Source organism: Cyphellophora europaea, assembly GCF_000365145.1.
Source record: "Cyphellophora europaea CBS 101466 unplaced genomic scaffold supercont1.7, whole genome shotgun sequence".
NCBI classification, from domain to species: domain Eukaryota; kingdom Fungi; phylum Ascomycota; class Eurotiomycetes; order Chaetothyriales; family Cyphellophoraceae; genus Cyphellophora; species Cyphellophora europaea.
In genome coordinates, this window is record NW_008481813.1 from 1,055,263 (window position 1) to 1,078,184 (window position 22,922).

The 22,922-nt window shown below is 54.7% G+C and overlaps 14 protein-coding genes across 14 annotated transcripts; 9 read left to right on the forward strand and 5 right to left on the reverse strand.

Annotated features, from left to right (window-relative positions):
• Window positions 1-288: 288 nt before the first annotated feature.
• Window positions 289-1,747, forward strand: HMPREF1541_07479 (uncharacterized protein; the record flags this gene model as incomplete). The annotated part of the gene is made up of 2 exons (XM_008721803.1): window positions 289-369; window positions 455-1,747. 2 exons carry the CDS (start codon window positions 289-291, stop codon window positions 1,745-1,747), a joined length of 1,374 nt encoding a protein of 457 aa, XP_008720025.1.
• A 566-nt stretch (window positions 1,748-2,313) lies between these two features.
• Window positions 2,314-3,822, forward strand: HMPREF1541_07480 (uncharacterized protein; the record flags this gene model as incomplete). The annotated part of the gene is made up of 1 exon (XM_008721804.1): window positions 2,314-3,822. One exon carries the CDS (start codon window positions 2,314-2,316, stop codon window positions 3,820-3,822), a length of 1,509 nt encoding a protein of 502 aa, XP_008720026.1.
• Window positions 3,823-4,315: 493 nt separating this feature from the next.
• Window positions 4,316-4,906, forward strand: HMPREF1541_07481 (uncharacterized protein; the record flags this gene model as incomplete). Its single annotated transcript, XM_008721805.1, has 1 exon — window positions 4,316-4,906. The coding sequence occupies one exon, from the start codon at window positions 4,316-4,318 to the stop codon at window positions 4,904-4,906; it is 591 nt and encodes a 196-aa protein (XP_008720027.1).
• Window positions 4,907-5,309: 403 nt separating this feature from the next.
• HMPREF1541_07482 (uncharacterized protein) lies at window positions 5,310-5,871 on the forward strand (the record flags this gene model as incomplete). Its single annotated transcript, XM_008721806.1, has 2 exons — window positions 5,310-5,338; window positions 5,388-5,871. The coding sequence occupies 2 exons, from the start codon at window positions 5,310-5,312 to the stop codon at window positions 5,869-5,871; spliced, it is 513 nt and encodes a 170-aa protein (XP_008720028.1).
• A 393-nt stretch (window positions 5,872-6,264) lies between these two features.
• HMPREF1541_07483 (uncharacterized protein) lies at window positions 6,265-8,553 on the reverse strand (the record flags this gene model as incomplete). Its single annotated transcript, XM_008721807.1, has 1 exon — window positions 6,265-8,553. One exon carries the CDS (start codon window positions 8,551-8,553, stop codon window positions 6,265-6,267), a length of 2,289 nt encoding a protein of 762 aa, XP_008720029.1.
• A 270-nt stretch (window positions 8,554-8,823) lies between these two features.
• HMPREF1541_07484 (uncharacterized protein) lies at window positions 8,824-9,723 on the reverse strand (the record flags this gene model as incomplete). Its single annotated transcript, XM_008721808.1, has 3 exons — window positions 8,824-9,198; window positions 9,254-9,427; window positions 9,472-9,723. The coding sequence occupies 3 exons, from the start codon at window positions 9,721-9,723 to the stop codon at window positions 8,824-8,826; spliced, it is 801 nt and encodes a 266-aa protein (XP_008720030.1).
• A 569-nt stretch (window positions 9,724-10,292) lies between these two features.
• HMPREF1541_07485 (uncharacterized protein) lies at window positions 10,293-11,327 on the forward strand (the record flags this gene model as incomplete). The annotated part of the gene is made up of 1 exon (XM_008721809.1): window positions 10,293-11,327. One exon carries the CDS (start codon window positions 10,293-10,295, stop codon window positions 11,325-11,327), a length of 1,035 nt encoding a protein of 344 aa, XP_008720031.1.
• Window positions 11,328-11,549: 222 nt separating this feature from the next.
• Window positions 11,550-12,824, reverse strand: HMPREF1541_07486 (uncharacterized protein; the record flags this gene model as incomplete). Its single annotated transcript, XM_008721810.1, has 1 exon — window positions 11,550-12,824. One exon carries the CDS (start codon window positions 12,822-12,824, stop codon window positions 11,550-11,552), a length of 1,275 nt encoding a protein of 424 aa, XP_008720032.1.
• Window positions 12,825-13,987: 1,163 nt separating this feature from the next.
• HMPREF1541_07487 (uncharacterized protein) lies at window positions 13,988-14,532 on the forward strand (the record flags this gene model as incomplete). Its single annotated transcript, XM_008721811.1, has 2 exons — window positions 13,988-14,320; window positions 14,374-14,532. The coding sequence occupies 2 exons, from the start codon at window positions 13,988-13,990 to the stop codon at window positions 14,530-14,532; spliced, it is 492 nt and encodes a 163-aa protein (XP_008720033.1).
• A 582-nt stretch (window positions 14,533-15,114) lies between these two features.
• On the reverse strand, window positions 15,115-16,452 carry HMPREF1541_07488 (uncharacterized protein; the record flags this gene model as incomplete). The annotated part of the gene is made up of 1 exon (XM_008721812.1): window positions 15,115-16,452. The coding sequence occupies one exon, from the start codon at window positions 16,450-16,452 to the stop codon at window positions 15,115-15,117; it is 1,338 nt and encodes a 445-aa protein (XP_008720034.1).
• Window positions 16,453-17,115: 663 nt separating this feature from the next.
• HMPREF1541_07489 (uncharacterized protein) lies at window positions 17,116-18,828 on the forward strand (the record flags this gene model as incomplete). Its single annotated transcript, XM_008721813.1, has 1 exon — window positions 17,116-18,828. One exon carries the CDS (start codon window positions 17,116-17,118, stop codon window positions 18,826-18,828), a length of 1,713 nt encoding a protein of 570 aa, XP_008720035.1.
• Window positions 18,829-19,265: 437 nt separating this feature from the next.
• On the forward strand, window positions 19,266-20,741 carry HMPREF1541_07490 (uncharacterized protein; the record flags this gene model as incomplete). Its single annotated transcript, XM_008721814.1, has 2 exons — window positions 19,266-20,444; window positions 20,493-20,741. 2 exons carry the CDS (start codon window positions 19,266-19,268, stop codon window positions 20,739-20,741), a joined length of 1,428 nt encoding a protein of 475 aa, XP_008720036.1.
• Window positions 20,742-20,994: 253 nt separating this feature from the next.
• On the reverse strand, window positions 20,995-21,560 carry HMPREF1541_07491 (acyl carrier protein; the record flags this gene model as incomplete). The annotated part of the gene is made up of 4 exons (XM_008721815.1): window positions 20,995-21,041; window positions 21,092-21,221; window positions 21,276-21,293; window positions 21,345-21,560. The coding sequence occupies 4 exons, from the start codon at window positions 21,558-21,560 to the stop codon at window positions 20,995-20,997; spliced, it is 411 nt and encodes a 136-aa protein (XP_008720037.1).
• Window positions 21,561-21,849: 289 nt separating this feature from the next.
• HMPREF1541_07492 (NADH-ubiquinone oxidoreductase 23 kDa subunit, mitochondrial) lies at window positions 21,850-22,607 on the forward strand (the record flags this gene model as incomplete). The annotated part of the gene is made up of 2 exons (XM_008721816.1): window positions 21,850-22,142; window positions 22,211-22,607. The coding sequence occupies 2 exons, from the start codon at window positions 21,850-21,852 to the stop codon at window positions 22,605-22,607; spliced, it is 690 nt and encodes a 229-aa protein (XP_008720038.1).
• Window positions 22,608-22,922: the final 315 nt, after the last annotated feature.

A 22,922-nucleotide genomic window follows, 5' to 3' on the forward strand; every position in this document is an offset into this window, starting at 1 on the left:
TGCTCTCGATTTCTATTGCGTATGGGAGCTTCTCGGGCATCTTGACCAGTCAGATTTGATGCGATCTCGATCCAGTGTTGCAAAGACTTTCCCTTCTATATGTTATTAACAAAATAACGGAAAGCATTTAATGTTAACAGCAGCTTCACTCCGCTCTGCCCCATCTCCGACATCGCTCCATCTTCCCCGCATTCCACTATATTTTCTTACTCTACTACAGGCCAGCCACTATAACGTGCGACCGTCATCTCAGGACCTACAGTGTTATAGATTGATCGCAACCCGAACATGGGTATAGCTCAGCCCAAAATAATAATTGCCGGAGCTGGCATCGGAGGGCTGAGTGCTGCTCTTTGCCTTCACGCCACGGTACGTCCGTCCCCAGATTACCCTACCAAGAGCGGGCCCCGTTTCTTTAACTCTTCTACATGGCTCATATATGTCAACTTGCCAGGGCTACACAGATATCCACATATTCGAAGCCAGTTCTCAACTCACAACACTAGGGGTCGGCATCAACGTACAGCCGTCAGCAGTACTAATACTCCGCAACCTCGGCCTGCTGCCAACATTACTAGAAACCGGCATTACAACCAAAGAGCTTAACTTCTACAACTGTCATGGCGACAGCATCCTCTCCGAGCCTCGTGGCCTCGATGCCGGCTACGACATCCCACAAATCTCCATCCACAGGGGCGAATTCCAAATGCTCCTCCTGCGCGCCGTGAAAGACCGTCTAGGCCACGAGAGAGTCCACCTCAACCACGCCTTCACTTCCTACGCGCAAGACGACACCAGCATCACCGCCCACTTCACTCAGCGCTCCGATGGCCAACCCTCCTCAATCCCCAGCATGACCGGCAGCGTTCTTCTTGCGGCCGACGGCATCAACAGCCACGCTCGCCGCCTGCTCTACCCAACCGAAGGTCCCCCACGCTTCTCCGGTCGCATCCTCTGGCGCGGCTGCATCGAACGCGACCCTTACCTCACCGGCGCCTCGATGATCTGGGCCGGCCACGCAAACCAAAAATTCATCGCCTACCCCATCAGCGCCCAAGCAGCCCGACAACGCAACCAATCCGTTGTAAACTGGATCGCCGAACTACGCGTCCGCGACGAGAACGACCCGGACCTCACCCCACCACCCGTCGACTGGACACGCAGTGTTCCTAAGTCCCGCTTTGAGGGCCCCTTCCGCACCTGGACCTGCGGCGGACTCCGCATGGCCGACCTCATTGACGCGACGCCCAAAGTCTACGAATTCCCCATGTGCGACCGTGACCCGGTATCTCAATGGTCGTTTGGCCGCCTGACGTTGCTCGGCGACGCCGCCCACGCCATGTACCCAATCGGCTCGAATGGCGCTTCTCAGGCGATTTTGGACGCCGAGGCTCTGGCACATTGCCTCCAAACACATCCCAACGATATACCGGCCGCGCTGCAAGAATACCAGTCTCTGCGTCTGCCGCCTACGGCCGCCATCGTGCATGCCAACCGTGGCAACGGGCCTGATCAGGTGCTGCAGCTCGCTCACGAACGTGCGCCGGATGGGTTCAAACACGTTTACGACGTCATTCCGAAGGAAGAGCTAGAGGGCGTAGGTGCGAAATACAAGGCGATTGCGGGCTTTGAGATTGAGGCCGTCAACAACAAGGCGCGGGAGACCGCGGCTCAGATGGAGGCCAAGAAGCAGACGCGGACGCAGACGCAACCTGTGGCGACGCTGGGGGTGGTTGGATCGGTGTAGCGGGCGGTCATCACGACATGAATCTTAGGGAAGTGCCTCACCCAGAGACATCCACATCTAAGCTCCCGTTCTTAGCTCTCAATCTTGCTGCCGCGCTGTGAGTGCATACTCAGAATCGTGCGTGACAGAGACAAGCTCGAGAGAACTCGTGGCGGCATCACAAGCTCGGCTCAAAAACGGTATGGAAGATGCAGTCTTCTGGGATCTTCAATCCTGCGAGAGGTGGGGGCTGTTGCTATTCCCGTACCTGGAACTGGCTCATGGGTGCCATCTGCTACGCTTTACCGTTTTCAGGTAGGTCTGTACGAGCTTCAATGACCGGGGTCTCTTGCAACAATAACACGTCCCCTTCATCTTAATGTCGTTATATTTTGGGCACTCTCGTTGCTCAAGGCGATAGTCGAAGCTCTAAGCCCCAGTCCGGTGCCGTCTAAAAGGGAAGTCATGTACGAAGGTGAGTTGCTAGGTATATATCTTGCATAGTAACCCAGCGTTCCGAATTACTACCACGGATCATCTACCACTAATCAGCTCTCTTTTTCTTTTTGGCTCGTCCGCAACTCACAATGGCGCCTTCTGTTCAGACTATTAACAGTATTCGATCGATACCTTTTCTCGCCTTAGCATGCCTAAACGCAGCCGCGCCTCTTACACCTAGCTCAATGCAATGGGTCAACTGTTCAAGCATTGACCCAGAAATGCCCCCTGCTCTCGAATGCGGCCAGGTACAGGTCCCTCTCGATTGGAACAACGTCAAAAGCGAGCACATCGCGATCGGTCTCGTGCGAATCCCATCTTCTAATCGAGAAAAGCTGGGCAGCCTCATCTACAACCCCGGCGGCCCCGGCGGTGCTGCTTCGGATGTTGTTATAGCTCAGGCGTCTGGGGTTCAGGCGTTCAGCGAAGATCTTGTCAGCAACTTTGATATTGTAGGAATGGATCCTCGGGGCGTCGGCCTTAGCCCGCGTATCAAGTGCGACCCAGACCTCTACAACAAGCGGAATGCGTGGTTCCCGAAGGATGAGACAGAGTATGACGCTATGGTTCAAGCGAACAAAGACCTGTGGGAGAGCTGCGAAAGATTGACCGGTCCACTGCTATATCATGCCGACACCATCGCCGTTGCAAAAGACCTGGAAGCTGTGCGCAAGGCTCTTGGCGATGAGAAGCTCAACTTCATGGGCGCTTCCTACGGTTCTCAGATCGGCCAAACCTACGCTCAGCTGTTCCCAAAGAACTACCGAGCTCTTGCCCTGGATGGTATTACGGATCATGCCCAGTCTGCAACTGACACCTTCGTCACCGAAGTGAGTACGTATGAGCGCAGTTTCGAGCGCTTTGCAGAATGGTGTGATGAGAACGAAGACTGCGCTCTGCATGGGGAGGATGTTCAGGAGATCCTGGTGCGGCTCGTTGATGAAGCAAATGACAACCCAATACCGGCACCCGGATGCGACGACAAGGTCTGCCGCTCAAACATGAATGGGTACGAGATTTTGCAGGTCACTCAGAATGGCTTACACTTTGTGCCGGTCATCGAACCACTCTCAGCCGGCTGGGTCGGGTTGGCAGGCGCGCTCGCTCAAGCCTCCCAGGGAAATGCCACCCTCCTGTCCAGCACCAGTCTCCTGGCGCAGAGTGAAGACGACCCAGCATTTGCTGGACCGGCCATCTCCTGCCTTGATTGGATCTCCGAAGGAAATTCTTTCTGGGACCTGAAGTGGAAGATGGAGCTGGGACGGACCGTGGCTCCAGTCACGCGTGGTGTGTCCCAGAGCTACCAGATCCAAGCTCAGTGTTTGGGGTTTCCCAAGAAGCCTACCAACCCACAACAAGATATGACGGTCAAGAACGAAGGGCAGCCACCGATCTTTCTTGCTCAGTCTAAGTACGATCCGTCGACATCATATGTTTGGGCCGAGAATGTGCGGAAGAGCATCGAGTCAGTGGCATTTGCTCTGCGTGATGGCGATGGTCACACATCGTACTTCCTCTTTGGCGAATTGAGCAAGATGATGGACGAGTATCTGATCAAGGGAACTCTTCCTTCAAACCACACCGTGGTGAAGACTTGAAACTTCTTGTGATATGGACGGTGTGCGTGTGTTTGAGAGGGTATCATAGTTGTTACAATACTCATAATTGATCAATCTTCAAGGCCCCAACTCTCTTCTATCTACCAGCTTTGATGTGTTAGCCTGGCTAGTGGTCAGTAGTTGAGATGGAGGACGTTCCTGCCTCCTCTCGCCCCAGGCAGGCAGCAGGGCGCCAAGACTTTCTGTGCAGACTTCGAGCTTAGACACTTCCAATCCGACCTTTCCTTGCAGCAGGCAGACAGAGGTGATTCTCCAGCATCCAATGAAGATTCCACGATTATTTCTAGCAGGATAGTGGATTTGAAGCTGGGCCTACTTTGGTTTCAGTACGGAAGTAGGCAGCCATCGCCACGCTTCAGCAACGGTGCCGTGAGCAGATACAAATTAGCCCAAGCCTTCCACACTCCGGGCTGCTTCTCTTCAGCTCAGTGCTCCCCCAAAGCCTCTATAGCATATCTCCTCGATCGAGGGTATGGCCGATTTTGGTACTCGCGAGCTCTACGGAGGTGCCATCACCGTCGAGCTCCCTACCACACTGATCGACGCCAGCGACATCCGTCAGATCCCGGATCACCAGGAAGTCTTCCTCTCGAACAAGACTCTCACCTCAATCATCTTCGAAATCAACCAATTCGTTAAGCAGCCCGACCCAGCTGCTCTCTACTTCCACTTCACCGATGTCATCGCCCCGCCCGATCATCTTGCGGAAGAGCTTGGCGCGCCCACCAAGTTGTCGCTCGCCGAAGACAGCCTGAAGGATTTCCCAGCTTATCTCGTTCAAGGCGGCATCATCTCACCTGAAGTGGACAAGAAGGCGTCGACCAGCCTGCCCATCGAATGGCAGCAAACACCGCTGACCACGAACCAGCTGACCAAGTGCTACCAGTTGGTTGTGAGGATGGACAAGTATAGCACTGACTTTTGCGTCAGAGTGAATGTGCCTCTGAAGGAACTTTCCGGGAAAGAGGAGGCCGATGCAGAGGAGGCAGTGGCGAAGGGAATCATGGAAAAGATCGTTGCGACCCTCGACATAAAGGAATTCGGCCTCTTCGCCAGCGATTGAGGCGGCAGTCCAACATCGTGAACATAGCGTCCCAGACGACGGCACCCATGCGCCGCTTTCGACACTTTAGATAGCACAATCCTGAATTACACCCTTTCTTCGAATCACGACCAGCAACACCGCCGACCTAACAGCATGGCCGGGCAGCATACTTGCCGTCTCCGACAAACAACGCCATGCCGATGCGATTGCTTGGCCTAATCCTCACCTCGAGCTCATCGCTCTCTGAGAGCCGGTCGCAAAGTCTCCACTTTCCAGTCATCGCATCCCCCAGTGACTGATGAGGTTCTCTGAAAATTATTCATTTGGCCGAGCGGCTACGATTTCAGTCTTCATCAACAGCACAAGATCGACAGCGCAAGCTCTCCTTCGGACTACGGTACCTGACATGGCAACGTAAACCATGGCTCTGACAATTCCCAGCCCAGAGAAGTATGTTGCTAGTCTTTGAGTACTGAGGATATCTATTGACTAGCGACAGGCTCAAGGAAAAGTGTCGTACGGCGCTGGAAGCTCTCGGTTACGAAGACAAGACGGTCGATCCAGCATACGATGTTGGTAACCTCGTTGTTGCCCCGTCCATCCCTGCCAGCGAGTCTCCGACATACTACTTTGTCGTTGGTTCTGGAGTCTACGTGTCGAAGGACTGCGGAGACCGTTGCAACATGCACGCCGTGATCGATGTTGGCTACAGCTGTCCATGTTTCAACGCAGACAACTGGGTCTATATCACGGAGGACTCCGGACTTGGACATTTGTTGGAGTGGTTCGTGGGTGCCACTCTAGGTATTGCGAAGGGCAGCGTTGAATTCCCGGTCACCATTCACGACCTGCGTCTCGGTTTCGTGAGGGCATGCTGGTGCTACAGACTTGTCAACAAAGATGGTCCCGAAGTTGAGGAGAAGGAGTTGAAGTCAATCGTCAGCAGAGTCGTTAGGCGGGTCAAGATCGGAGGTGTAGAGTGATCGGCTTATATCATGACTTTCGTAGGAAATTGGCACGAGATGCTCGAGTGAACCTAGCTGCGAGCATCGAAGCGAGGCTTCTCAGGGAGACAACGACTGTTTCACCGAGATATAGCACCAAAGAACCCAAAAAATCAGATGGCTTTTGAATATGAACAGCAGCCCCTGAGAGTGAGAGGCAGTACTTTTTCATACAAGTACATGAATCAATACCCTGGAAAAGCGACCAAGTAGTAGGCCTGACTTCAACGCCATTTTTGCAACGCCACACTGTCCAGCGCCTTTTTCGTCATGCCTGACAAGTTCCAAGTTCCCAACACCGCGAATCAGTGTGGTTCAAAGCCTGTGTCTCTCATTGGATGTATGTGTGTGTGTGTTTTGGTGGTGATACAATCAATCGCTCAACTCGATGATCTCCATCTCCTGCAAATTCTCGTTGACACGGACACCACTGGAGGATCCGGAAACGTCGCTGCCACTCTCACTCGCTTTGCGCTCGGCAGATCTCTTCTTCACTGTCATGGTCTTTGCAACGCTTGTGTCCTTCTTCGCTACTCGGGGAACAGGGCGCACCTGCACGAGTTTTCCTTTGCACCGGCCGCAGCGCATTCTCTCTGTATCGATACTCTTGCTGTGCCGGCCATACTCTGCGCCGCAGCCTTTGGTTGCCTGTACGTTGAGGAAGTTCATTGCGCTGTTCTGGTCCCGACCAACGCAGGCCCACAAGTACTTCCACTCAATCTCATAGCTGTGCTTCGTGGTCACCTTGCACGCTGACCAGGTCGCTCGGACTCGCTCATCCTCGCCTCCAACTTCGGCCTTCGCAAGGCAGGCTGTGGCTTTCGCCGCCCAGTTCTTGAAGCTTATGCCATGAGGCTGATCGCGGATCCCACTGACCATGAAGTTGGCCAGATGGCAGAATTCGTGCGCCAGGGTGTTGACCAGACGTTCCTCACAATCGATAACCTTTTCCGCCAGTTCGATGTTTGCAAAGTGTTCCACTTTGACCTTTTGGTCACCGACCATTCCCTTGACTGGGCTGCCTTTGATAGGACTTCCGCTTGGCTTGGTAACGCTACGTCGCCAGTTCGCTCTTCCGGCGGTGCTGCGTAAAGTCTTGGACCATTTGATCTGCACGCCACCCGTGGATGCGGACAAACGCTGTAATTGTCCAGCGGTGACATGGTCGTCGAGATATGCGAGTAAATTTGTGCCAAGTTCTTCTTTCACCGCATCGAAGGTCGTTTTGCGTGCAGCAGATGCCCGCTTCTCGGCAAGATAGGCTGCGCGCGCAGCTTTCTCGGGAGACTTCATTGGGGAACTTGAGCGTGGCTTGGTAGGGGAGGCGCAAGGACTTGGCAAGCTATCACTTGCGCTGGAAGAGTCGTGTCTCGAGTCGTTATCCGATCCCTCGTCGTCGTCGTCAGACCATATGGCGAAGCGAGCAAGAGGGTTCTTGGATGGAGAGGTGAGAGGTGCTTTCTTGGGCGAGTAGCTGTCGTGCCAGTCATTAACTGTGTGGTGATCCCAGAAGGCATCGGTGGACTGGCGATGCGGTGAGCGCTGGAAATTGCTGTGCTTGGAGGGAGACTTCAACTGCGGTGGCGAAGGGGAGCGAGTCGGTGTCTGAGGTCGGGCCTGGTGTGATGGGGTGTGTTCGGGTGCAGGGTCTGTTGGTGGCTCGGGAGTACTGGCACGGGTGGGAGACGTTGCTTCTCGTTTTCGTGGAGGCGACAGTCTCAGCATAGAATCAAACAGAGATAGACCTTTCAGAGACTTGTCAAGTTCATAAGTAGTGTTTGCGAAAGGGTCCTCTGCAGCCTGGACGCGCGCGTTGGACGTGACGCGTGCAGGCGCGTCTGGAGACGTGGTCAAGTCAATGACTTCGGTGGTTGCCTTCCGCGATCGCCCAGCCTCCGCATTTCCAATTTCCAGACCGTCCAAGGCAGCCGCTATGCCGGCGTCGGACTCGTTCTCTTTGTCCGAGTCAGAGTCGACCACTTTTCGGTGGCCGCGTTGCAGACGACGGCGAGGCTGCCGGCTCTTCTGTTTGCTGGGTCGATAGTCATCTTCCGAGTCTTCACTGGGAGACTCATGGTAGCTGATTTCCGCACCATCGTCAACAATAAATCCGCTGAGATCCGTATCTTCGTCCTCGTCTTCCGCGGCGTCCGAGTAATCGTCAATGCAATTAGCTTCTTTGAGTACATATCGGCTTGTATAGTGAGTCGGGGACTTGGGCTTTGCCCGCGAGGTTGGCATGTTCAAGACTCTGTCTGAGTGGTCCCCTTCCGGTGCGGTTCGTGATATAGTTGTCTGGGCAATTGAGATTGCCAGAGAGTTGACATCGGCTGCGCTTTTCGATGGTCTGGCGCGTTGAGCACTGGTGATGGCAGCTTCAAATTCGGTCTCATCCTCTGTCGAGGGAAGTTCAATTTCCCGTAATATAGAGGCATTGATGGACTTCTTGGGCCGAGTCAGCTCGTCGACGGCTGTTGTTGTTACTAATTTGCCTCTTGACGCGTTGCAAGATGCGTCTCTGGAGGAGACAGTATCGCCTTTGGCCAGCACATTAGCCTGTGTATCGGTGCATCTCTTCCGAGGAGACCGCCGGAGTGCCGCAGGCTGACTAAACTCCTCGCCCTTTGCACCGGAGCCCATCTTCGACAGTATCGGAGCCATTTTGAACAGGACCTCGCCGAATCTGAAGCACTTTTGATCTGGAAAGTGAGCGGGTGGTAGGCGAGGAAGTCACCAAGCAGTGCAGGCTTTCCTACAAACGGACTAGTGTCTTGGCATGGGTTGTACAGGGCAACCACGAGCTTCGTCTATCAATTCTTACTGTACATGTCGCTAAGACGGCACCGCTCCATCCCCTCATTCTTTGACGTAGTCCAACTACTAGCATTCGACTTGTTCAAGATCCCGAGCAACGCGTAATCAAGCTCGATGTTACGGCTGTTGCGAACTGTACCACCATGCTCCAGCCGCCACAGCCATTGGCAGCCCGAAAGACAACAGCGCCTTTGGCAGCACTACGAAGAGTGCTATTCGTCGTAAAAAATGATCGGTAATTTGGCGGACCATCGCTCCTTCGTTGATTTTCGGGAATGGCATGTCTGGTTCGTTTCTGCCCAGGAAGTCGCAAAGTGGCTTCCAGCCTTGCGCAACGTTGTACTCTAGAAGCTTGTCTTTTGGCACGCGCGCCCGAACATGATCTTTGTGCGCTGCTAGACCTCGCTTGTAAGCTTCCAGGTTTGTCACGTCTCCGCCGCTCCATTCTTTGATGGACCTTTCTACGATACGGTACCATGGATCGGCGGTACTCTTTGTGGATGTGTCAGCGCTGCGCATCAAGGAGCGAGGTTTACCTGAAACCCACCTTGTCGAAAAGCCTGAGATAATACCATCGCCATCCACTCAGAAAGTACAGGAAATTATCTCGCACTGAGCTAGCCCAAGCATCTGGATCCCGAGATTGAAGGACTACCTTGGCATCCGGGTATGCTTCCAGAAGTTCGTCGACGAAGAGGACGCATGGTATGTCAGTAATGGCCTGAGACGTCAGCTGGACCCGATTCAGAAAAAGGCCTTGCCTACGTCATATCGCCAGAGCATCTTCTCAAAATCCTTCCCCTTATATGGTGTGCCCTTTCCTTCGTATTTCGCCTGTACAGCTTCCCACCACTTCGGATACGCACCGTTGGCGTTGTCCAAACCACATTCCAAACAATGATATGGTGTATACCCAAGTTCCCTCAAAGCAGCCCAGAGCGACATGGTTCCGCTCCTCGACAGGCCAACAAAGATGACCTGCATCGGTCGTCCCCTTTCCCGCGGCTGCTGGGCCATTTTTGGATAAGGCTTCGGGAACTCCATCGTGGTCGACTGTCTCAGGCGTGGTAAGTGAAGAAGGGCAGTGCATGATCTCGCAGCACGAGCACAGATTATATATGATGTTGCCATGCTTCACAAGCTTACCCTGACCGAGCGGTACATAGCCATCTCGCACCGTACTGCTGACGCCAAGCTCAGGCAACTGAGGCCACCCATCCGCCAGAGCGCGCATACGCGTTCTTCGGCCTCAGAGAGTCACCAATCAGCTCAAAGTTAGCACGAAACTTGGATGAAGACAAGGCCCTATCCCGTCAAAACGCAGGGTCTTTGTTCAGACTGCTGTCCTGGCCAGCCCGCCTACTGCGTGTAGGAGCTCCGCACGGTCTTAATGCCGATGCCCTTCGGTCTTGGCAGAATTACATAACCGGCGCGGGAATATTTCCCGATAGGTTGTGCACTGACGTTTACCTACCCCACGGCGAAATGCTTCCGTGTTGGTAATGAGGAAGAGTGACGCCAGCTTGTGTATAAAGTAGCTTACTCTCCGAGGCCGTACTTTACAAGACAACTCAACATCAATCATCATGGCGGGTGGAAAGAATGTCCTCATCGTCGGTCCAGGCTTCATTGGCTGGAATGTGCTGGACCTCCTCCTGACAGAAGGTTACTCAGTAACCGGCTACGCGAGACGACAAGAACATGCCAAACAACTCGAGGCTTCGGGGGCATCAACAGTGCTCGGAGACCTCGATGACACCCAGAAAATCACCGACTTGACTCTCCAATACGACATCGTAATCCATACCGCCACAGCAGATCACAAGCCCTCGGCAGAAGCCATCGTCGCCGGCGTCGCCGAACGAGCCAAGCAAGGCAAGGAGACCATCTACATCCACACAAGCGGCACTAGCGTCCTCGACGACGGTGCCCAGGGACAGTTCCAGGGCGACAAGATCTACCACGACGACAAGCGCGAGGAGATTGACTCGGTGCCGGACGATGCTCCCCACAGGCCCATCGACCTATCCATCGTTCGAGCGCAGCAGGCCCTGGGCACGAAAGCCAAGATAGCCATCATGGTCCCACCGCTGATATACGGCTTCAACCCCAAGCACAAGCGCCTGACGATCCAGATCCCCACCATCACTCGTTTCGCGTTGAAGCACGGCTATGCTCCGCACCTCGGCAAGGGCCTCTCAGTCGAGTCCCAGATCCACGTCCTCGACCTCGCCCGCGCGTATATCGTGCTCTTGCACTGGATCGAGCAGGCCGACCCGCAGGAATTGCTCGACAACCCATACTTCTTCTGCGAGAACGGCGTCGAGAAGTCGTGGTTGGAGGTGGCGACCGAGGTCGGCAAGGGCCTGTATGCCGCGGGCAAGATTCAGGATCCGACGCCGAAGACCGTGCCGGAAGATAAATATGAAGATCTCTTTGGACCGTTCAGCAGTGCGGTCATCGGCTTGAACTCGCGGAGCAGGGCGGTGCGGCTGCGGAAGCTTGGCTGGGAGCCGCGTGAGAAGGGCGTCTGGGAGAGCTATCGCGAGGATGAGCTGCCGGAGCTTCTGCGGGAGGAGGGGAAGGAGTTCCATGGGTATGCGGGCACCGCAGCTTCTTGAGCATCAAGAATGAGGTTATATGCCTCAGGTCTGATGAGGGGTATAGTGCTGGTCCTTCCCAAGTCGTGAAAGACCCGGTTGTGTGGACTGGGTGTTAGTGCTTCGTATCATGCCTGTAGCTCCGGACACCCTCCTAAATCTCCAGGCCCATAATCTGCTGCGCCATTCCGAAGCATTCTCCCACCGCGTAAAGTGCGATTGACTCCGCTGGGATGCCCGACGTCATTTCTCCCACTCATAGTCTGGAAGTTTGCACTCGTCGTTACTGGCAAAAGCGGCCCCGAACAAGTCGGAGAACCTTTGCAGGTACTCCACAACATTCGTCCACGAGATGACCGCAAACACAGCATTCCGCAACCATATCCCCCACCGGGTTTGCGGCGACATTAACGTCGTGACGAAAGGTGGCACTTTGGACATCTCGTTGATCATCGGCCTCATGCGCTTCTCGTAGCCTTCAAGTCCTGCTCCGACATCGCCTTTATGATGCTGAATCTCCCCGGCCAAGACGTAGGCGCCAGTCATGGCGAGTGAAGTGCCCATGCCGCTGAAACCGGGAGCAAACCCGGCGTCGCCAACGAGGACGACGCGGCCGCTGAACAAGGCGGGGATGTGGACTTGGACCAATTCGCTACCGTAGAAGTCGTCGGTCTCCATCATGCCTTTGAGGAGGTCGGCGGTTCTCCAACCGACGTCCTGGTATTGCTGCGCCACAAATTGTTTGAGCGCGTCGTCGCCTTGTTTCAACGCCTGGCGAAAACCCAGCGTTGCCTCCGGGGTGTCGCGGGCACTCAGTTTCATCAATGTGACTTGGTTGATGCCGGAAGGATCCGGCTCAATGGACACGAAACGTCCTCCGGTAGCTGAGTGTGCCTGGCCGGTTTTTGATCCTTGAAGAAAGTCCTCCTTTACGGAGAAGTAAGTCGCCCAGCAACCTGTTGTCTCGACATGATCGCGTACAGCACAGTTGAACCCGAGGGCTCGAATGCGCGAAGCTGCGCCGTCACAAGCAACGATGAGGTCGAAACTTGAGGTCGCTGTGCCGTTTGCAAACTCGACTGTCACTGATCCGTTCTGGTTCTCACGCTGCTGGATCGATACGACTTGTTCATTGAAAATGTACCTGATGTTCTCATTGTTCTTTGTGAGATCGAACAGAATCTGCGATAGGTCTCCTCGGAAGATCTCGTACTCTGATATGAGCGATTGCTGATCTGGATTCCCCGTGGCTCTGATGACTCCGTAAGGACGGCCGTCTTCGCGGACGTAGCTGAGACCTTCGAGCTGCGTCGTCTTGGCCCTCACGGCTGCCTCCATTCCTGGGATTTTGCGCATCACCGTCACACCAGAGGTACGAATGTCGATGGCCTGTCCGTTGGTGCGTAACACGGGGAATCGTTCAATAATCGTTACCCTCGCACCAGCCCTAGCTAGCCAGTATGCTGTCATGGGACCCGCGACCGAGGCACCCACAACAAGCACTTCAAGCTTCGGCATCTCTGGAACTGTCCACGTGAGGTACTCTCTTGCTTGTTGGGGCGGAGGCCGGCTCTCACGGAGATCTTTCGCTAGGACAGAGGTATGGTACTAATAAAGCCCGCCAGCCTTGAGTTCAACTTGCCCACAACCCAAGTCAACGCGTACCTACTGGATATTTGCTGAAGTCACCCATTCGAACGATGCAAGCGAACCTGCAGGAGTCATGACGTTCTGATCCGAAGTCGAACGAGAGGTTACTGCTAGGAACAGTAGGTCGCACTTGGGCCCTTACGAGCATTCGGGTCCGGGAGCAACCTGGTGCCGAGCTTGTCGGAAAAGACATCCGTCTGGTTTATCAGGGACGGACCATCTTTAGCAATGTCCAGAGCGTAGACGTATTCATCGCGATGTCGCAAGCCCCTGACACTGACTATGACATCGCCTCTCACCGACTCAGAGCCATTGTGCTGTATTGGCGGACCATTGGATCATCACCGGCCTCAAGCAGAGACTGCTGCGGATTGCGCTTAGGCAAGATCGCGGCGCGGGGCAGATCTTTGAGGCTCAAAAGCTTGGTGGTAGTCGTCATCATGCGAGTGTTTATAGTATGGTCAGGCACCAATGATGAAGATGGCGGCTATCACCTCCGAGAAAGGAACTTTGGTTCTCGTACTCAGCCTCGTCGCCTCATAAGACCTAAAAAGGTTTAGCGCGATGGCATAGCCACCTGCATCGTAAATGCGCCTCGACTCAGCCACGGTTCCCCCAATCACATATCCTCCAAGCCTTGTTCTCGCAATACGCAGCGCCATGTTGTTTCAGCGTGTCTATCCCCGCAGATGCCCTGCGCCGCGTCTTTCGCCTGGCCGCAAGTGGAATAGTCTTCGCTTTGTGGGACTTTTGCTCACGTATTCCACCACTAGTGGCTGTGAGCGGTAACCGGAAATCAGAAAAGCGTCGACTGTGTATGGTCTTGGTAAGCTCAGCCCCTTGTAGACGACAAATCAGATGCCGTCAGCCTCGCTATAGCCCGTAAGTGCTCTTTAGCATATATTTGCTGTGACTCACCCCCTCTGTTTTCTCTCCTTCATCATTCTCCCAACCATTCACAGTCTCAACTGCATTCTTCCAAGACTACAATCCAATCTTAGGATCCAGCAAGCACTCAGCCTTAGTCAAACATGAGTTACAACGGTCAACAAGGTGGTTACGACCAATACAACGCCCATTACCAGGGCCAATACAACCAGCAGCAAGGCTACGGTCAACAGCAAGGCTACTCCCAGGGCTACGACCAGCAACAGCAAGGTTACAACCAGGGCTACGACCAGCAGCAAGGTTACCACAACCAACAATACCAGCAACAAGGCTACAACGGCCAATATGATCAGAACCAATACCAGCAGGGCGCCCCTGGCGCCGAGGGCGAACGCGGTCTTCTCGGCGCTGTCGGAGGCGCCGCAGCTGGAGGTTATGGAGGCCACAAGATGGGCCATGGTATTCTAGGCGCAATCGTAAGTTTCTCACATCTCTCGGATTCCGGGACAGTCACTGACTCACATCTTAGGGTGGAGCAATCGCCGGACACCTCACCGAAGATTTCGCCAAGAAGAAGCGTCAGGAGCACAAGCACAAGCCGAGCAACGGCGGTGGTAACAACAGCAACAACTGGGCCCAGTCCCTGGGCGGCGGGTCGATGTCATCCTTCCTCAACCAGAAGAAGTGAGTGGCAATTGACGCAGGCGCTGGATGCGAAGCGGCCATGAGCGAGCAGCCTTGGTTCCCTTTCGACTTTCACCACGCTGCCGGTTCCGGGTCAACCCCCTTTTTCCTCTCCGGAAGGGGTCGCGACTCGACGGTAGGCCAAGATTTCATCGACAAGTGACAAAGTGACTTTGTGAAGGACAACCAACGAGGTTCTGGGGGTTTTAGGAAATGCATGCAAGAGATCGATTGCTGCGTCGTCGGGGTTACTGAAGACCCAGTTTCATTGTTACGACCGGATGTTGATGAAGAGGATGAAGCGATGGGCGACACAGAGTTCATCGCGCATTTTGATCTTTCCAAACTCATGGCCATGCGAACTTGGGGGCGCAACTTTATATCGACGGGAGTTACTTGCTGCTATTTGACTCATCCACTTTACATAGCCACAATCAGAATTGGACTTGTCCTACCAAAACACCTGTTCCAGACTCTTGTATGCCTCTTGCCAGCAAATGCATTGAACGTCACATGCCTATTCACTGCCTCTCTTTCAGGCGAATCAGAGCTCTTCAGGTCCGAGCCAGCCTCCTTTTGGGGCCCTTCAGTAACTTCTTGGACACCCCAGCACCCTCTCGGCGATGTAGCTGAAGATCATTTCGCGACTCACCGGCGCCAGTCGGGGGATCATGCTCTCCCGGAAGTAGCGCTCGACGTGATACTCCTTCGCATAGCCCATCCCACCGTGCGACATTACCGCCCTCTCACAGGCCGTGTAAGCGGCCTCGGCAGCCAGGTACTTGGCGGCGTTCGCGTACTCGCCCGCCTCATAGCCCTCGTCATAGAGTCTGGCCGCTTGGTTGATCATCAATCGCGCGGCCTCGAGTTGCATCCAGCTGTCGGCCAGCGGATGCTGTATCGCCTGGTTCATGCCGATGGGCCGTCCAAACACCTGTCGTTCGCCGGCGTAGAGCGCCGCTTTCCGCAAGGCTGCGAACCCCAGGCCGAGCGCCTCGGCGGCGATGAGGACTCTTTCGGCATTCATCCCCACCATGATCTGCTTGAAGCCGTCGCCTTCGGCGCCAATCAGGTCTTCGGCGGGCACGCGCCAGTCCTCGAAGAACAGGATGTTGGAGTCGACCGCGGCGCGGCCCATCTTGGGGATTTCCGTCACTTGCACGGCAGAGCGGTCTAGGTCGGTGTAGAACAGGGACAGGCCTTGAGAGCGCTTCTTGACCGCCTCAAGCGGCGTGGTGCGCACCAGGATGAGGATCTTTTCGGCCACTTGGGCGGTCGAGGTCCAGATCTTGGAGCCGGAGAGCGTGTAGTGGCTCCCGTCCGACGACTTGGTGGCGCGGGACTGGAGCTTCAGCGTGTCGAGTCCGGTGTTAGGCTCCGTCACTCCAAAGCACGCTCGCTCCTCGCCAGCGATGAGTGGTGCCAGCATGCGTCTCTTCTGCTCCTCGGTGCCGAACTTGCGGACGGGCTCCAGGCCGAAGATGTTCATGTGGACCGATGAGCAGGCCGCATATGCTCCTCCGCTCTCGGAAATGGTCTGCATCATGGTCGCGGCTTCCAGGATGCCCAGATCGGAGCCTCCATATTCAGCGGGCATGCAGATCCCGAGCCAGCCATCGCGTGCAATTGCTTGCTGAAATTCGACGGGGAATTTGTGGTCTCGTTCAGCGTTGGCCCAGTAGGTGTCGTCGAACTGAGCACAGACCTTGCCGATGGCCTCACGGACGGTACGCTGAGATTCGGTCAAGTCGGGATCGTGGTTTTGCAAGTACTCGGTACCTCGAGCGTGAATGTTTCGGCGTTGTTGGGTGCACGATGATCGTTTCGAATAATGTAGTTCGGTGCCAGACAAGAATGTGATTCGTTGGGGGAGACCGCGGAATGAGCACAATCGTGACCGGATTGGGGACGTGAGTGGGTTCATGGCTTGCTGCTTGAGACGGGATCCCCTGCACACTTTGCTGACGGGTGTATTTTCAGCGCTTGGTCATCCAGGCGCTGTCAGATCGAAGCACAACCATCAGCGAGATCTTCCCCAAGGCTTTAGATATGCAAGAAGGAGATCGTACTTTAGTACCCTTGCTCTTGGGGGTTAGGGATTAGAGTAAGCGCCTCGTTGCCTCGGCCATGGTGTAGATCTCAGGTCTTCACCCCGCACTGGCTTGGAGTCGCCTAACAACCTTTTGGCCCTCGTAGCTACAGACACCATCCTCCGGCTGCCAGAAAGATGAATGCAACTCTTCTGCTAGACAGTGACGGTCAGTGGGCAGGCAAGCTGGCATGAGCCTTGCATCCATGACGAGTCAGCGAGTTGTCCTTCCTTGCCCCGAGGCCATGCTCTCATCTTTTGCAAGGGGGTAGCTACAGGCTGTGTTTTTACGCCCTCAGCCTCGTATCGATGGTGGCAAGCGATTGCTCGGGGCGGAATCAGCCCCTCTCAACCGAGATCTCTGCCCGTGGAACACTGAAAGTCTCCGGAGTTCTGGTACTATTCATCGATCCTATCTCTTCATAGACTATCGCGCTATGGTATAAACCAGCTTCTTCGCGCTGTAGAGCAGCATTGAATCATCAACATGGACCGGACATGACCGCGAAGACCCCAGGGACATTCTCCTTTGTTCCGCAACGCCCGGGAGGTGGCCCGGACGACAGGCGCTTCATCAACACTCACTTGAGTCGACTCGCAGCCGAGCGACGAAAGCATGCGAAGACAGCAAAGTCAGTCAAATCACCCTCGCCATCTCCTACAAGGCCAGCCAGCACCAGAGATGGCAACCTGTCACCAAAGCAAAAGTCATCACCGCCACGAGGTCGTACTTCATTGAGTGTGCCTCCCAAGCAGACTGCCCAACGAGTCTCTCCAATCTCACCCTTACAACGCAGTCTTTCGTTGCAGCATGTCAAGCCAGATATGAATGACGATATCGCAGCTTCCTCAGAGGTAGAAGCTGAACACCAGGCTCCCTTGTTGGTGTCTGCACTTGACAACGGTAGTCATGACCCGTTCAACTCGACTCTCGTTGTCATCACACCCGAAGTCCGCAAGTTGCTCGCATTCGATCGGGAGATGTTCTTCCCCTGGGCCTCAGGCATCGAGAAAGGTGACAACAAGCATGGTGCCTTTACCAACAAGTTCGCAAAGACCTCGCTCGAGGCCCTCGAGGACAAGTGCGTTGGGTACGCCAACTTGGCCAGACTGGCATCCTCGGCGGCCACCATAACCTCGAATCCCGATCTGCATATCACTGCCATGAAATACAAGGCCCGAGCCTACGAAATCCTACGAGAGAGCATCAATGAACGGCACACAGGCCTGAACGAGCATATGCTCACCCAGATCTTCTCCCTGTTATCGATCGAGATTTCGGGTCAACAGCACGAAAATGCTGCCCTTCACGCAGGCACTCTACAACAATTGCTTCAAGGTCAGCAACAAGGCAGGTTCGATGCTGCGAGAATGAACAGAAGGCTCTTGTGTTCGATACTGTGGCACGAATGCTTACGCGGCAGCTTCACGCTCTGCCGCCCCGTGTTCGACATTGAGAAGCTGGTCGACCACACGGCCTTCATCGCTACACTAGTTGCAACCAAGAGGCAGCTTATGGCACAGGGATTCATGCCGAGTAGGACCACAGATGGGTTTCAAGAAGCGGGCATCGGGTCGCATCTCCTCCAGCGTGTGCGCGAGTTTCGCTTTCTCTCTGATGTCGGATCTGCCTTGCAGAAGGCGCCCAAGCTGCTCAATGAGGAAGTCATGGACGCCTTCACCTTCCGTGCAACGTTGACGTCGAGCAAGCTGCTGGAGATCTACAACGATGTGTACGACACCATACGCAGTAGCGGGCCAGACGATGACTTGACGTCAGCCTATCTGGAGACGGCCACGGCGTTGGCCGCAAGATATTGGTACAGGGTCGTCACATCTCATGAAGCGGTCAACGTCGAGCCTACTCCACAGTCGCAGTTCTACAAAGTTTTTGGTACGCAGAAACCAGTGCTCGCTCACCTAAAGGAGGCCCACGAGTACTGCAAGCGGTCTGGTGGGTTGCAAAAACAGCCACGGTTGTGGCTCTGGATACTGGGTGTTGGAATCATGGCAGAGAAAGCAGACGGCCACTTCTCCCATGATGCTCAGCAGGATAGGTCGGGCTACTTTCACGTGGCAGCAGTGGCGCAGGCGAAACTGTTGGATACGAAGGATCGGGATGCTATCGAGAGGATATTGAAGACATTCCTGTATTCGAACCTGCTGAAGCCGTCATCAAGGTATCACTTTGAACAAGCAATTAATTCATGAAGCTCGATAGGCTTCTGGTTGAGAGGATTCGAGCATAACTAATAGGTTGTAGACTCTGTACATATAAATCGACTTGGAAGCAAGGTTTAAGTATCAAGTAAAGGCTTCCTCCGGCTGGCTTCTTCTGCATCAGTGACTACTACAGACGCCGTCGGTTCTAGGCCGTGTGAAAAGCCCATATACCATGAGGTAAGACTCCGGGAGGTATCCACCATACATCCTCGGTGGTTCCCCGCACGAGGCCCTGTTCACCGCGAAGACGACGGCAGAGCAACCTCGCATATACACGTCAGGTGCGACTGCCAGTAGTATAGTAAATCTACTTTGTGTACATCCGTCTAGTTTTGTCTCAAAAGACAACGTAAAAGCTTCCAACGCTCAGGACAGGACCGACCAGCTGAAGTGGGAGTCCGCCAGGCAGCACAGACGCGCCAAGGATGGCGTTGCCTCGCCGCCTTATCACGCCGCGAGGCCCCTTCTACCGCTCGCCATTCCCAAGCCTTGCCCCGAGACAAATACTTAGCAACATCGCCTTCCTATCCCTCCGTCGCAACAATAGCACCGCCACCACCACCACCACCACCAGCGCCGCCAACCCCTTTCCCACGGACCCCAACACGCAGCACCTCCCCCTGCACGGCCTCAAAGTCCTGGACCTCTCCCGCGTCCTCGCGGGGCCCTTTTGCACGCAGATCCTGGCCGACTACGGCGCCAGCGTGTTGAAAGTCGAGCAGCCCGGCACGGGGGACGAGACGCGGCTGTGGCGCACCCAGGGGGAGACGGCGCAGATGTGGAAGGCGTCGCACCCGCTGATGTCGCTGTATTTCGCGAGCATCAACCGCAACAAGCGGTCGATGACGCTGAATTTGAAAGACAAGCGGGCGGTGGAGATGGTGAAGGCGTTGGCGAGCCGCAGTGATGTGGTGGTGCATAATTTCTTGCCGGGAAAGGCCGAGGGCATGGGGCTGGGGTGGGAGAGTCTGAGGGAGGTGAATCCGAGGCTGGTGTATGCGAGTGTGAGTGGGTATGGGGCGACGGGGCCGAGTAGTCGGCGGGCGGGGTATGATGCGATTGCTCTGGCGGAGAGTGGGTTGTTGCATATCACGGGGGAGAGGGATGGGGGGCCGACGAAGCCGGGCGTGGCGATTGCGGATCTGTGTACGGGCTTGTATTGTCATGGGGCCATACTTGCGGGGTTGAGGCAGAGGGATGCGACGGGCGAGGGGGTGAGGTTAGATGGGAGCTTGTTTGAGACGGGCCTGAGTTTGTTGATTAATGTTGGGTTGGCGAGTTTGAATCTGGATCGGGAGGGAGGGAAGAGGAGGAGAGGGGGGAGGTATGGACTAGGGCATGCGGCGTTGGTGCCGTATGGAGGGTTTGAGACGGGAGATGGACGCATGTTGTTTGTGGCGGCGAACAATAACAGGCAGTGGAAGATGCTGTGTGAGGTGATGGGGGTGAGGGAGTTGTCGGAGGTGGACAAATTTGGGAGCAATGATGGGAGGGTGGAAAACCGGGATGAGATTAATGGGCTGTTGCAACAGCGCTTCAGCCAGAAAACGCTGACAGAGTGGCTCGAGGTATTTGACGGGTCCGGTCTGCCGTATGGGCCTATAGTGAGTCACGCTTGACACCCAGTCGAGCAGATGCTAATGGAGAAACAGAATGATGTCGTTGAGGCGTTGGAAGACAAACAAAGCCTTGCTAGGGAAATGGTCGTCGATATCGGAGACTTCGAGGCGGCCAAAGACGGGATCCTGCGAACTATTGGTCCAGCGGTGAAGTTCGAAGGAACAAAAATGCAGGTCCGTCGAAAACCGCCACTGCTGGGTGAGCACACAGACGAGGTTCTTGCAGAAATGGGTTATGATGAAGCCGGAACGAAACAGCTCAGACACGAAGGCGTTGTATAGATCTAGATGGCCGGAAGACCGCATAGACATAAGCGACGACATTACCTGGACCGTCAGTAGACGTTTGCCTCCAAAGCACGAATTTGAAACTTGATGGAAGGTTTTGAGGGAGACGAATTTTGTCTAGGTACCGCTCCTAATAGTACAACAACTGCAGAGCGCCGAGCATCAAGACGCTCACTTCCGTCCGCAATTCATGTACAGCCCTTTGGAATTGTTCTGCTCCATCTCTGTTCCGTATAACAGACATTGTTTAGTGAGCATCGGGCTGGGCGCAGATGTAAGTAATGGCTTGGTCAACTGTTCATTGTTAGAAGACAGATTCCTTTGCATTCGAAGAACATCCATACCACTGTGGATCGCGTCGGCTTCTTTGTCGGGAATCTCAATGCTGAATTCCTCCTCAATAGCCATGACGACCTCGACGGTGTCTAAGCTGTCTAGACCGAGGTCGTTGTGGAAGTGCGAAGTACCGGTAATCTATTAAAGTCAGTTTCAAGGCGTACAAAGTTATACATAGCAGTGGTTGCTGACCTTAGACTCGTCCGTGACCTGGTATTACTGTTAACTTATGATCTTGTACCGTTGAGTGGAAACACCAACCTTGTCAAAGTTCTTCAGAAGATCCATGATGCGTCCCTGTACCTCATCTTTTGACAGACCCGCCGGCGCCGAGTAGCATCTTATGCTCTGAACAGCGAATGAAGGAGCGACCTTGGATGTCTGCAGGAAAGGAGTCTGTCGGATAATGGGGGTTTGGCGGAGGACGGGAGCTCTAGTGGCTGCGCGGAGAGCGCGCACGGCTGCGGTCCGGTACATGTCGGCTCTTTAAGGTCCTGGAGATAGACTGACAGGAGCGGCTGATTAGACGGAGGGATGGATGAGATGGCGACTCGGTCTCAAGACAATGTTCAAGCTGGTGAGGATGTTCACGCCAAAATGCAGCTTCCAAAGACGCAGTTCAAGCTCCACTATCTTCCCACCAATGAGGGTGCAGACAATCTGCTTAGTCGCTCTTTCCAACATCATTGAATCACCTCCACAGAAACGTCGACTGCTTCTTTGCGCCACCACGACTCTTGCATCTTCCCTTCGACTGTTGCCGACGATGGCGTCCTCCCTTCGTCCAGCATCTCGCCTGGTCGCGAGACCACTGGCGTCGTCTATGGTTGCCCTCCGACAAGCTCAGTCGTCGCCGCTCCTTCGCGCCACAGCTCAATTCCATACCTCAAGTCCTCGATGTGCCACCCCGGCGGGCCCACCGCCAAAGGGATTCAGACTGCCTAAGCCAAAGAGATTTGACGAGGGCGAGAGCGCTGCGGACAAGGCCAGCAACTACTTTCTCCTGACCGAGATGTTCCGCGGCATGTACGTCGTAATGGAGCAGTTCTTCAGACCACCGTATGTATCTTTGGTGCCTGTTGTGGGCGAGAATCCGTCTTCGTCATCAAGTCTAACATGTATCAAAGCTACACAATCTACTATCCTTTCGAGAAAGGCCCCATCTCTCCCAGATTCCGCGGCGAGCACGCTCTGCGCCGGTACCCCTCAGGCGAGGAACGATGCATTGCTTGCAAGCTTTGCGAAGCTGTCTGCCCGGCATCAGCCATCACAATTGAAGCCGAAGAACGAGAAGATGGGTCTCGGAGGACAACTCGCTATGATATTGACATGACAAAGTGCATCTATTGCGGCCTCTGCCAAGAGAGTTGCCCAGTTGATGCTATCGTCGAGACACCTAACGCAGAGTATGCCACCGAGACGAGAGAGGAACTGCTCTACAACAAAGAGAAGCTACTGGCGAACGGCGACAAGTGGGAACCCGAAATCGCTGCGGTGGCGAGGGCCGACGCGCCATACAGATAAAATTTGATGCATGACCAGAGAAAGTAGGGGTGAGGGGATGCGAGGCTGTAAATACCGACGACATTCAGATGAAGCAGACAGAGTGTTGACACAGGCAAAGCGAAGCATAGGATCTTTGCAGACAGCTCTTTTGTACTCCCAAAAATCCTGCCCACGGAAGGCAGTTTGAGCGCCATCTATGTCCAGTGTGTTCGTCCATATCTTGCATTTTACGATCCGCCATGGTACTCTTGCGCAGCTTCGACCTCAACCTAATGCTCTCATCGTGAGCTCGACCCTAACACAGCAACATTAGCAACGACTCTCACACAGAAT